Source organism: Aulonocara sp. 'chitande type north' Nkhata Bay, linkage group LG1, assembly GCF_057382095.1.
Source record: "Aulonocara sp. 'chitande type north' Nkhata Bay isolate Kocher_YH1m ecotype deep benthic linkage group LG1, A_spYH_male_GT1.1, whole genome shotgun sequence".
Classification (NCBI taxonomy): domain Eukaryota; kingdom Metazoa; phylum Chordata; class Actinopteri; order Cichliformes; family Cichlidae; genus Aulonocara; species Aulonocara sp. 'chitande type north' Nkhata Bay.
The window spans coordinates 36674693-36688493 of record NC_141344.1 but is presented as its reverse complement, the minus strand read 5'-3'; the positions used below and the strand labels follow the sequence as shown (position 1 = coordinate 36688493).

General features: G+C 39.3%; 1 protein-coding gene across 1 annotated transcript; it reads right to left on the bottom strand.

The window, feature by feature from the left end:
- Positions 1–3515: 3515 nt before the first annotated feature.
- Positions 3516–13118, bottom strand: LOC147339473 (macrophage mannose receptor 1-like). Its single transcript, XM_086299586.1, has 6 exons — positions 13031–13118; positions 12665–12820; positions 11214–11441; positions 10370–10572; positions 8009–8331; positions 3516–4128 (listed from the first exon to the last, which is right to left on the bottom strand). Exons 1-6 carry the CDS (start codon positions 13102–13104, stop codon positions 3940–3942), a joined length of 1173 nt encoding a protein of 390 aa, XP_086155712.1. The 5' UTR covers positions 13105–13118; the 3' UTR covers positions 3516–3939.
- Positions 13119–13801: the final 683 nt, after the last annotated feature.

Below are 13801 nucleotides of genomic sequence, written 5' to 3'. Positions count from 1 at the left end.
AAATCTGGGACTCTCCAGCAGCTGCTCTTAGAACTGAAGAAGCTTCTCGGATGAAACGTCTTTAAGCAACTTAAAGAAGTCCAGACGCTTTTCTTTCCAAGCTCCTTAGACTGCAATGACCTGGATGACTGAGAACCTTTACAGAGAATCCAGTTTTATCATTTGCCAATCCAATCCAGTACAATAATCCAAAAAACAACACAGGAAGAAAACTCCAAGCTTTTTCCATTTAATCGATGAAGGGAATCCTAAACAAACTGTGCACAGCTGCATGAGAAAAACAGTCCTCAGCCTGGAGCAGCAACCGCAGAAACAAACAGGTGATTGGACCTGATGGGGGTGGAGATGTTCTTGGTGCAGAAGTTAACAGAAAGGCTAAACTCTAGTAAGTAATTGGGGTAATTGGAGGTGGATGCATTAAAGGCTTGGCACAGTATTACAAGCAAGAAAATGCAACATTCTTGTTTCTAGGTTCTAGATTTCAGGCAGTCATTGACCTTAGAAGCTTTTCAACTATTAAAAATAATCCTTATATTTAAACTAATTACATTTACACACAGAGGACCATGTATAAAAACCTGTTCAATTCCTAAATGGCTCAAAGATTTTTGTTAAACCCTTTGAATTAGAGCTAACTTTACAACACTAGTAACATGAAGTGCAATGAGACCGGTCCAACCATTGGACATACATAATGAGTGCTGTGAAATTTTGGCTGCATGTATAATTGACTTTCTAAGGACCAAAGGAAAATTTCAGTTTCACAAAAGTGCTTGCCAGTGTTGGGACTAACGCGTTATTAAGTAACGTGTTACAGTAACTACGTTCTTATTGTGGTAACGAGCACAATAACTAGTTATTATGCCAAAATCAGGAACGCGTTAATCGTTACTGGGATTTAGATAGGCTCGTTATTCGTTACTTCATGTGGTGGCTATCGCGGAGCTTCCACAGATTCAGTAACATTAGCAAGTGGTGGAGGCCAGCAGGTGGATGAGGGAAAGGGGAGGCAGGAGGAGCAGAGAGCCGAGGCGGCTGTCTGTCCGAGTGTGAGGTGAACTGAACTTCAGGTAAGAAGTTATGACCTGCAGTCCATCTGGGTCAGATATAAACCAAGTTTACGTGGAGTTTATTTTCACTGTGCTGACTTTTTCATACTGCGTACTAGGTAGCACGACGGAGTTTCTATACAGCTGGGTGGGTGCTATGATGTTACTGATAGTGAACTTTATTTTATTCATAAGGTTAGTTAGTAGAGTTTCCAACCATCCCGTAAAAAACAGAATAGTCTGGTATTCAGAGAAATTATTACGTGGTTCGTGTTGAGCTGAAAAGGAATACAGTTTGTCCTGGACTTCAGCTAGAATGAAAAAGACACAAAGCTGGATTTATTTTGTGTCTTTGCTGTCAGCTGCCTCTTCTCCTCTTATTCTCTCCCCTCTCTCTCCTGTTTCTACTTCAATCATGAAACTGATCAATGATCAGCTGATCGGCTTTTCTCTCTCGTTTGTTTATCGTCCACTTTGCGCCAGAAAGAGGAAACCAGCGGATGTCGCGCTAAACAATAGCAGCACGTTTAAGCATGATCAGCTGTTGTTAGAATTTATTTAATAATAATTTCTAGTATCAGCTGATGTTTGCTGGAGCCACAGCTGTAAAAGCTGCTGGTCATGATGTCGGTTTGGATATGTGGTGAGAGGGAAACATGAAGATGAAACCAGGAGATGTCCTTACTGAATCATCAGAGCTGAACAGGTGATGGAGAAACAGGTTTACCTTTTAGGTGACATGAATGAGTTGAAGGGAAGTTATGAACTGTTTATAACACCAGGATCCTTTTCTAAGTAGCTGACAGCTGGTAACTGTGCAGGGGTGGGTCTAGCAAAGTGTTGCCAGGGGGCCAGGTAGGGCATTAACAGAGAGAGGGGGGCACAAAGAAATACTTTTCTTTCTTATTCTGATTTAAAATATCTAGCTTTTAAAAAATAATTATCTGAATCTTACAACAAACGATTGATAGATTGATGCATATATACCATCAAAACAGTGTACATCACTGTCACAACAGTGTTTGTTTTCATTCAAAGGCTTTATGATTTTTCCTATAATGGTGGGCCGGTCTCTAGCAGAATTTCTGAGTTCTGAGTACAATCAAAGCACCACGACTGCAGTTTTCGTGTTGGATGTAAAAAGCGCACATGACGCTGTGATGTAGGTTAGAATCATGGCGGCCAGGCGTGGGATTTCTCTCGTGGAAATATGCACATTATTTTTTCCTTTCTATTGGTAGGTGGCACAGTGCACTTGTGGCAAGTAAGCAAGCTAGAAGACTGGCAGTCTGGCTGGGTATCCAGTTACGGAAGCAACACATTAAGAAGAGAATTCTGTCAGGTTTTGTAGATCGGACTCACGCACAGACCACTAGTGTCTTCAAAAGGTGCATTTATTTACAGTGTTCCTCTACAGTGGAATTCATATATACATATAGTGATGTCAAGGGGAAAAGGGGCCGGGGTTCCAGGGTCCAGGAGTGAAAGAGGCAGGAGTCCAGGAAGGGAAGGTTTTCATTAAACCCTCGCACATCTCCTCTCCTTTATCTCTCTTGCTTCCGTTCAGTCGCCATGCACAGGGAAAGAACAGGTCCAGAGGCGATCTATACACAGGCAGAAAAAAAACATTAGTTTCCTGGTTCAGACAGGCTCACAAACTGACTTTACAAAATACAGGACGACTGACGCTGATGGCTCAACGATCCAGCGACGAGTAGAGCAGACTCTCCCTCTTAAGAAGGGTTCCAATCTCTTATGATCAGCAACAGATGTGCTGATCACCTCCAGGTGTGTAGGCCAGGGGCAGGAGCCCATACTGAGCTCCGCCCGGCAGGAGAAAGAGAGAATGGAAGAGGGCAAGAGAGAAAGGGAAACAAAAACAAAGCACCTGACAGCTGTCAGCTGTCGAGGAGCGGAGACCATGACAAATTCTGAGTAAAACCAAAGTTACTTTCCCTAGTAACTAGTTACTTTGAAAGTAACGAGTAACTTGAAGTAACTGAGTTACTTTTGATAGAAGTAACTAGTAATTTAACTAAGTTACTAATTTAAAGTAACTTACCCAACACTGGTGCTTGCTTATAATCCCATTATAAGAAAAACTGTAAAATTCAGAGGGCGTTACTTGTTTAGACCTCACCAGTAACATCGTGTTTGTCTGCTGTTGAACAGACAGGTACCATCTTCAGCATTGTGTTCATACCTGAGAGAACAGAAAGTCCTGTGCTGACATAATGACACCAAGAATTTTTTTCTGAACAGGGAAGTGATGACACTTGCATGCAGCCATTCTGTAAAGTTACATTGATTTACAATAAGCACATGAGATGTGTGAAACATTCATGGTTGAACAGCAGCTGGCTTCATCAAACAACATGAGAAATATGCTGTCAAACTAAAAAAACCAACCAGATACAACATCCTTCACACACCCCTGAAAGAAATTCAGCACTCAAACAAGCTATAGCCAGTTTGTTCATTTATTTCTTTTTACTTGCACTAACTTAGCACAAAGTATTATAATGTCACAAAGAAATCTAAAGTAATAACAAAATCAAATATAATAGTAATAAATAAAATGAGAATATCGAGGAAATAGAAAAAATGTGCTCTATTTATTTAACTCTTAACAGTTGAGTTAATGATTAAAGAGTAATTTTATATTTCCAAAAAAAGAGTATTTTTAGCAAATATGTAATGCAACAATATAAAGAAAGAATATTTTTAGCTTAGTCAATGCGTCAACTGTAGAGAATACAAATTGGTGCCCATTTAAACTGATGTGTTAATGAAAATACCTTCTAATGAAAATTCCATTAATAAACAGAGAGGAAATTAGAGAGGTATAGTTGATGAAGGCTAAAAGACTGTAGCAGTGACGTCAAGCGGCCTACTTCCTATAACACACAAAGTTTCGTCTCTCTGCACAGTCTCTGGTCTCTATACTGTGCGTGCTGGTCTTTCTTAAGACTCCACAGCGCTGCACTGTAGGGGGGCACTGAGCCAGGTTGGAGAACTTCATATCTGCCCCGTTCACCCACAGCCATTTACCAGCCAGGAATCGCAGCCCTGTCCACACCTAGGGGAAAGAAGCAGTCAGTGAACCTCTCTGGAAGCATTAAGAGAGTTTTATTATAACATGAGAGTCCACTTACTGCAATGAAACAAAACAAAACACAAAGTTTTTAAAGAGACAGAACCAAACACTCCTTATGGGCGAGACGGTGAACCCATTTAATCCCTAATCTTTCCCTTCAAAATAAGTGTGTTTTACTCCTTAGACTTCCCCTGCACACATTATGTTTAATTGTTTTAATGTCATAGGGGTTTAAAACGGCAACAGTTCCTGGTGGGATTAGTATTAGTGTATAAACACAGAGAGAATGACAAGAGCGCTCAGTGCATCATGGGAAGCCTCTAGCAGCCTTGGCCTGTTGCAACATAACTAAGGGAGGATTCAGGAACATCAGACTGCACCTCAGCACAAAGCCCATGAAATTAATGTAAAATATCAGTGTCTAGTAGAGTTGGATGTCTCGAGACCGGTCTCGAGACCACTTTTACGTGGTCTTGGTCTTGTCTTGGTCTCGACGGACTTTTGTCTTGGTCTCGGTCTTGGTCTCGCTGTTTCGGTCTTGCGTTCTAAAATCGACATAGTGTTCGGGAGATTTGGAGTCAACCATCAGCGGAGCGGGGGGGTGGCTTACTGGGCTTAAGCCCGGGTCATTTTTTCAGAAGCATGGGGTCTTTTGGAGTGTAATTTGTTAGTTAGATGCCTGACTGACAACTGTATAAAACAAAAACAACACACGAAGCACAGAGCGCACCGTCGTAAATTCCCCCTAATTTTGGTATGATCCGAGCTCAGGCACTAGGCGACTGAGCACAGCACCCATGTGAGCGAGGGGGGAGAAGCTGCTGCCTGCGAGTTTGCTGCAGACAGAGGAGAGCTTAAGTTTGACCAGGTACCAAAGCAAATCATTCGTACTGAACTAATAATGTAAATATGACGGTGTATCACAAAAGATTGATATCAAACTGATCACTTGGTTGCGTTACTTGCTCTTCGAGTGAATCAACAAATGGATAAATAAAAAGCCGAACAGCAATGCTGATTTTTTAGAGAGTCTTTCACATTTTCAGTTGTTACCCTCCACGGCTAAACAAACTATCTAAATCGGTTTCAATTGTGTACTGATGAACACAACAATGGACATAAGAAGCTTCTTTCAAAGAAAAAACTCAGGTAGATGTTATTTTATATATTATGCTTTGTATGTTGTTCAGTATATTTCTATGCAAAACAAGAGGAATTTCAATACACAGCAGTATATTCACAGTTGAAACCAGATATTTACATACACTTTAGGGAGAAAACATAAAAACTTTTTTTTACTGTTAAACATCAATTTAGAGTAAACTTTTGTTTTAGATAAATTAATGTTGAAATCTTTTGAATTAGTTAAATGTCAGAATAAAAAGAGGGGGCTGTCTATTTTAATCACTTTCATCAAATTTAGGAGTACATGTACACTAAGTTTATTGTTAATTAATAAGAAAACTCCAGACGATTCCATTCTGAGCTGAAGAAGATTCTGATAGGTTAGTAGAGTCCATGTGAGTAAACTGGTGGCACAGCTGTGGATGCATATAAGGCAAAACACAGAGCCTGTTTCTTTGACATGGGAAAATCAAGAGATGTCAACCAAAACACCAGAAAAAGAACTGTGGAGCTCCATAAGTGTGGCTCAATTTGAATACAATTTGGTGCCATTTACAATTAAGAAATACAGACAGTTTCTCTCTTTACTCTTAAAGTTAACAAATATGTTTTTTATATTTATCAATCTAAAAAAAATAAACATTTAGTCTGATTTGATGTTACAATTAAAAAAGTGTTTTTATCTGAAGAGTATTTAAACATCTGGTTTCCACTGTATATTTTATGATGTTGGTGTTTGGCTTGATTGTCAGCACAGAGAGGGAGAGAGAGGAACAGAGAGGGAGAGAGAGAATGACGGCAGAACAAAGAGGGAACAAGAGCAGGTGAGACACACATGTTAGTCAAATAGTTGTTTGCCAAAACTCATCAGAACATGTATCTAGTACCTAGTGTTTCTTTTCAGATACCATTTGTTACTTTTCAAATTCTAAATTTATTAAGTTTTGCAGGCTTGTTTGCACAACAAGGCTAAATAATTATATAAACTTTTCTCAATCTAAATATTTTACTTTGGTAGAATTAAAAAATAAGTGTAGTGCAGGTCTATGATGATTTTTAGTGCTACTATCATCTAGTTCTGATTCTGGTTCTGTCTTGGTTACTGTTGTAGTCCTGTTTTAATTCCGGATCAGTTCTGGGTCTGGTTGAATTGGGGTTTAGTCCCTGTGTCTTGATACAGCCCCGACTTTGTTCTGCCTTGCTGCTTAATTAAAAAACTAGTTTAAGGTGTCCTGCATATGTATATAGAAGTGTTTGTATATATATATATAGACAGTAGACAGCGGTGAAGAGGGCTGTGTGAAAGCAAAAACACATAAATATGCCTGACACCCGTAAACGAAGCAGCATCTGGCTGCAGTTTAAAGACTTTTTTTGTCTCGGTCTTGGTCTTGGTCTCGTCTCGACTCGGTCTCGGTCTTGGTTTCGTCTCAATTTGGTCTTGGTCTTGGTCTTGTCTTGGTCTCGGATTAGGCGGTCTTGACTACAAGTCTAGTGTCTAGTTTAAGTTTTCATAAGAGCATTATGTTTTAGTGTTTTTAATTTTGTATGGCAGATGTGTTTTACATAACTTTGTATTCCATCCATATAAAAGCAGAGTGTCAGAAGTAAATACATTCTCTACAGTCTAAGGAGCTTGGAAAGAAAACCGCGAGCCAAGGTGTGAAAATGGGTGTCGGTCACAATCAGACACACCGCCCATTTGACCCGAGAACTGAAGATGCTTCTCAGATGAGAGGTGAAACGTCTTCAAGCCACTTAAAGAAGTCTAGACGCTTTTCTTTCCAAGCTCCTTAAGCTACGTCCACACTAATGCGTTTTAGTTTGAAAAAGCATAATTTTCTCTCCGTTTTGGCCTCCTATCCACACTGAGACGGCGTTTTCCCCAAGGAAAAACGCAACGTTTTGAAAACTCTCTCGAAAACGCATACATTTCAAAATGGAGCTGTCCCATCACAGTGTGGACACTCGAAAACACAGACTTTCTAAAAAGTCATGTGATGCAGTCATGTGACCAATTAAACTAAGATAGCGGAGGGCATTATACAGCAGTTGTTTTGTTTGCGCTCAGGTTTGACAGCTCTATTAAAGATTAATATCAGTCTGTACATGCTCCAGATAGCTTTTCTTAAATTCTTTAACTCTCACTTGCTTTTGCAACTTTGTACTTTTGTGTTACTCGCAGCAACAACTCCACCTCATTGTTAGTCCACTCGGTGCTGTTCCTCGACATTTTGCCACAACATTTCATAGAGCAGGAAAGTAAATAAAAGGCAGACAGAAATGAGGCAGGTCGAATCTTCTTGCGTTTAACACATGCATAGAATTGGAACGTAAGCGTTTTCAGCCGTTTCAATGTGGACGCTCAACTCTGTGAAACGACTGAAACGCTAGTGTGGTCGCGGAGCTTTTTCAGACAAAAACGCTGTTTTCAAATCTATCCGGGCTAGTCTGGACGTACCCTTAGACTACGATGACCTGGATGACTGAGAACCTTAACAGACATACATTCTCTACAATTAATGCTGAAAGCTTTCATGAAGTTTTGCTGAGTAAAAGAAAATATATATCCTCCGTCTCTTTTGTGCTATAGAATATTCAGAGTTATTCAGAACATAAAATGAAGCAGAGCTTAAGATGGCTGCTGTTGTCTGCATAGCTCCTTCTAACAAACAGCATGAACAAACTCCAAACATATCTCACGTCCAAAATGTGAAGTCACTAAATCTGAGCCCACCTCCTCTGTGCTGGCTTCGGTGACTACAGCCATGATCTTGTTGTAGTCTTCTGGTTGCACGCTGATCAGGTCATAACGAAACTGCTGGTGGGTCGGTGAACGGAGAGCTCGGCAGTGATCCAGAGCCTCCTCCCAGGTCTTGTTCTCCTTTATTACGACCAAGTTGTTCCAGTAGCAGAGGAATGGAAAGCGGTGGGAACAGTTTTGGGCAGCCATCTGTTTACTGACAGATAAGACGGAGGCACAGTCGCTATTGTTCTTTGGTTCACCCAAAGCCCAGTTTATGTAGCCTGAAGTGCCTGCACTCCACCTCCATGTCTCCCCTGTAGAACAGGAGTTGTCAGCAAAATAGATGAAAATCTGTGTGGATCACCAACTTCACCACTAGCTCTAAAGTAAAAATGCAAAGAACTGTTTCAACAGCAAAAACTGAAGAAAAAATGGGAAAACATAGTCTATATTGGAAATGTTTAACAAAAGCAGTTGAACTTTTATCTGCACTACATAAAAATTGTATTGGGTTTTTCATTATGAAGAATGACAGTGACCAAGATTCAGGGCATACAGCAGTTGCTTGGGGGAATAACATTTTCAGCAGACCATTTTAAAAAGGATTCCTACCAGCTTCCTGTTCAAATGAGTATTATTGTTATCAGAGGTGTGGACTCGAGTCACATGACTTGGACACAATATTGCGTTTCGCTTCTGTTATTATGGTACATTGACAAAAACATATACTTTTATTCACAGGGTAAAACAGTTGTTTTGTATCACTAATTGCCCAGTACGATTACAGCATACAATATTATTGTCACTGCTACATTTCTGTAACGCGTACCAGAAATTATTTCTACTGCTAATTAATTACCATTGAGCTCAAAGGTCCTATTAATAAACGGTTAACGAATGTGTATTTATGAAGACGATTTGTGAGACTGGTAAACTTATGATATGTACGATAGTCTTTCGTTCTACACGGTGCATTTCAAGGTCCTGTACCCATCCGGCGGTAAACTGTACCTGGGCTTGTTGCAGTGACCTGAAGTTACTAAACTTCACGAGTGTATGCACTCACTCCAAGAACCATCTAATTATAAATATGCATATAAATATGCTACAATGAGATAGCTGACTTCATCTAACTAGCAAATGTTGTCCAGGCTACGTTGGTGATGCAGTTTTTTTTAATGTGTATGATATTTTTGTCATGCGATTTTAAAGCCGGTCTCAGAACTGTCGGTGAAAATTATTCTAGGAGCTAGGTTTAATTGAGCTGCATTTTAAAGAGGTGCAATTTCACAATTTGTGTATATTTTCTAAGTTCACTATTTTGTCATGTGTTGAGAAAAACACAGATTTAAAAATTACATGGTCTAATATTTACATTTAGCATATAACTGCAACATTCTTTTTTCGTTTTTTTTTTTTTTAACCTCTGGGTGGTCTTGGGTCGATTTGTGCCATTTTTCATTGTTCGTATACACGCCATTTGCACTGTGTTGAACGGAATATAGCCAACTTTTCCAAAAAAAAGTCTGGTTACATATATTTCAAAATTCCAGTCTGACTCCCTTAAATTAGCTTCAGTGGCTGAGCTACAGATAAACTTACACTATTGGTCCTAGTGGTTGATTTGTGCCCCATTGAAACCCATTATAAACGCTATTTCCCATTCCACGGTCATTACAACCAAATAATGGGCCATCTTCCGAATGTTGGTGGTACTCGGGAGTCCGGGCCTTGGAATTGTATCTTTTGGGAAATATTTGATTTCTTTGTTTTTTGGGGCTAAAAAAACAGTGCGGCCATGTGACGAAACCGGGATATAAAGGGTTAAAATCCGCGAAATGTAATTAAAACTTGATATGAATATTTCAAGGAGAAGTAGGTCTAAAAGATTGGCTAATTTAAAGTGGAAAAAAATATTAATATATAGATATTTTATGGCACTTTTCATGGCGTGGTCGATTTGTGGCTCTAAGCCCAATAGTGTATGCATTTTTCTAGGACCCCCCAGAGGTTAAAGACTCGAAAGGACTTGAAATTCAAAATTTCAGACTTGTGACTTTACTCGGACTTTTACACCAGTGACTTGAGACTCGACTCTGACTTGCCTGACATGACTTGAGACTTGAGGATAAAGACTTGAGACTTACTTGAGACTTGCAAAACAATGACTTGGTCCCACCTCTGATTGTTATAAAGTTAAGTCACCACTAGCAGACATGAAGTTGCTGGTGGTGACTTAACGGACTTGTTAGGATTCTAGGAAATATATTTACTTTGAATTTGACACTGAATTTTGTCCCAATCAGTTACAGTCATTTACAATAGTGTGACATGATGCTGATTTGTCTTTACCATCTCTGTACAGTCCAATCCAGACTGGGAAGTCCTCCTTCTTGACATGTGAATTTATGTCGCCAATATCTGTGAATTTCGCCAAGCTGCGATTTTTATCCTGACAGTAATCCTTGGCTTCATCCCACATTTTTGACTCAGGGATGAATCCCAAATTGTCGCAGATGAAAAAAAAATAGTTTTCACAATCTCCACTTCTAAGCCTTTCAAGAAAAAAAAACAAACAATGAAAATTAGAATTGAATAAATGAGTCCTATAAGAAAAAATATTCTAACCCTTTTACAGCTGCTTGTGTTAATCACAGCTTGACTTTAGTTTCAGGAAAGTTAGTAGACTCACTGCATATTAGAATTCTGAGTTTGGTCAAGACAATGGTATCAGAGAGAGATCAGTGCTTTGCCACATAGAAAACTATATGCAAATTGTCTAAACACAAGCAAATTAAGTAAGACTCACAGTGCACAACAGTCAGTGTGCATCATTAAGGAACACAGAAACAATAATCCACTCTAAAGGTTCATACAGAATCCTGCTGATAACAGATGAATGCACCAGAAATATCAGTGTGACAGACTGTGAATACTGCCCATTTATATGCTTTAAAAGCCCTGAAAATCAGTTTTAAAGAAAGTTAGTATTTATTATGAGTTTAAAGTTATAAAAGATAAAATTTCAGTTTTGATTACCTCAGTGACAAAAACTAAAAAGGCTTCATCATGGCTGTGTAAGTATGGATACATTTGAAGTGTGCCAGCACTATTAGAAAAACTGACTGTTAAAAATTTTGAGTTTTTTGTTTAAAAGAAAAATCAGTAAAATGTTTCCAGAACAGTCTCACTTTACCTTTTGCTGTTGTAATTTACGTAACCGCATCGCTGACCCCAGTCTGGCTCGTCATAATCCCAGGCATTAAAGTTGAGGTTTTCTCCATTTGGCCAAGTCCAGCCATCTAATGCCTGATTCGCATCTGTTTCTCTGTGCAGACCAATCCATGAGTTATATTTGCTCATGTCCTGTTGTTCTATATCTGACTGCCAGTAGACAGTGGCCAAGTCATTGTCTCCATTCCAGCTATTGGGATAAAGAGTTTTATTTACACTTTGATTAAAAAAAAATACAAACAACTGAGCTTTGTTCAGTCACTTAAATAGTCTGGTTCTTATATAGCACTTTTCTACTCTATAGCACTAAGCTTTTAGTGCTGTCTCACTAACATTCATACACATTCATTGGATTAATATCTTGCCCAAGGATACTTGGCATGCAGAATGGAGCAGCGTAGGATCGAACCACCACACTTCCGGTTAGTAGGTGACTTGCTTTACCACCTGAGCTACAGCCACCCCGTAAATACGAACATACATATGAACATACTGAACATACACCATACACTAAACTACAGTTTTAGAATACCTCAATTTTTCCAGGTATTTATAACAATTCAAGTCGTTCAAGCCCAATAAATAGCTTGAAATGGTACAAAGTTAAGTGGTGAACAGCCAGAGGTTAAAAAAAGGAAGGTTCCCCAAAACAGTAAAATAATGTACATTCAGAATAATACAAAAGGGCTACTGGGCTACTGCAGATTGGAAGAAGGTATTATGGACTGATGAATCAACATTTGCATCACACAGGATCTTTGTACGCCGTGGAGTAGGTGAAAGGATGGTTCCACAGTGTGTGCATGTCAAACATAGAGGAGGGAGTGTGATGGTCTGGGGCTGTTTGCTGGATCCAGGGTCAGTGACTTGTACAGAGTGAGAGCTACCCTGAACCAAAACAGCTACCACAGTATTCTGCAGCTCCATGCAGTACCCTCTGCTTGGTCAGGGGTTCATCCTACAGCAAGATGATGACCCAAAACATAAGTTTTGTGCCAGAACTACCTCGGGAAACACGAACAAGGTGGTGAGCTTGGAAACATGGAGTGTCCAGCACAGTCTCCAGAGCTGGTTTGGGATGAACTGGACAGAAGAGTGAAAGCAAAGCAACCTACAAGGTCCACATTTATGGGAACATCTGCAGCAGACATGGGAGAATATTTGATTTCTATTGTAGAAAGAATGCCACGGCTGTGTTCAGCTGTTATATCTGCCAAAGACTCTGATGAGTCAGAAGTTTAGAATACACTTTGGTCTATAATTTGATTTTTTTTTAACTCCAATTGCTTATTTGTACTATACAGTTTAATTTCAGAGTGCAGTGAGACATTAAACTGCACAATTTCCAATATAATATAATATAATATAATATAATATAATATAATATAATATAATATATCAAAGGACCCCTACCTCCTGCAGTAGCTTCGGGCCTCTTGCCAGGTGTAATGAATGTTGCCGTACCAGTAACGTCTTGACACCACTGATCCTAGTCCAGACACAGTGCTGCTGAAGTAGAGGAAGAAGAGTCCAACAAAACTGCTCTTCATTACTGTCATCGCCAGATTTCTGATGCACAGAGAAAGCATCATGTTAAACCATCATGTGTTGCTTTATATAGTAAGAGGAAAGCAACATTTTTTTAAATGAAAAAGAATATTAAAGATACATTGTGATCAACTTGTTATCAAATTATTAAAAAGATAAAGGACTAATGGATACAGGCAGAGCATTCCTGATCAACTTAATGGATGCTCTGAGCAGAGGTAGAAGTGTTACCTGTTCTGATGCATCCCGGGCTGTTGGATTAGTCGACAGCATTCAGCTAGATGTCTCACTACTTTGGGTTTCATAGATCAGACTAATTATTTAACTGGCAGATTCAAACTATCAACTGCCTGGCATGGCATCTCCAGAAGAAATTTGCCTGATGGCAAATGAAGTGAACATTTACATACAGCGTTAAGGAAAGGAGAAGCATTTTTCCTGAGAGATCCTGGAGGCCAGAGGCAGCTTAAACTGCTCCCACTTGTGCTGTTTGTTGCCACCTTGAGTGACACATCCCTGAGTCACATATCAATAAAACATCAGAAAGCATATGTCTGTTAGTAATTTTTAAACAGATAAAGCAAGGCAAAGTTAAAAAATGAGAATAAAGTGATTTTAGGCAGGTTTGGTTTTATAAATACTTTGGAATATGAAACACATGGAAAAGGCAAATTTATTAGTCTGAATGAGTCATGATATCAGAAACATTCTTTGGTTTTTTGGTTGTTTTTTTTTCCATATTACAGCTGCACATAAAAACGGCAGAATGGTAGCACTGTAGAGCAAAGTTAAGAAGACCAAGAAGTTGTCATTTTGTTTGTGCATCATGGTGGATTAGCACACAATAAGAACAGTATGCAAAAACACTGAGCAGGCAAACTACTAGCACCTGACATCCAGCACGCACACAGCAGAGCTGTTGGTGGAGAGATGTTTCAGAGATGTTGGTGTACACAAAAAACTTTAAAGGATGTGTAAGCTGGTGTACAATCAAGTACACTG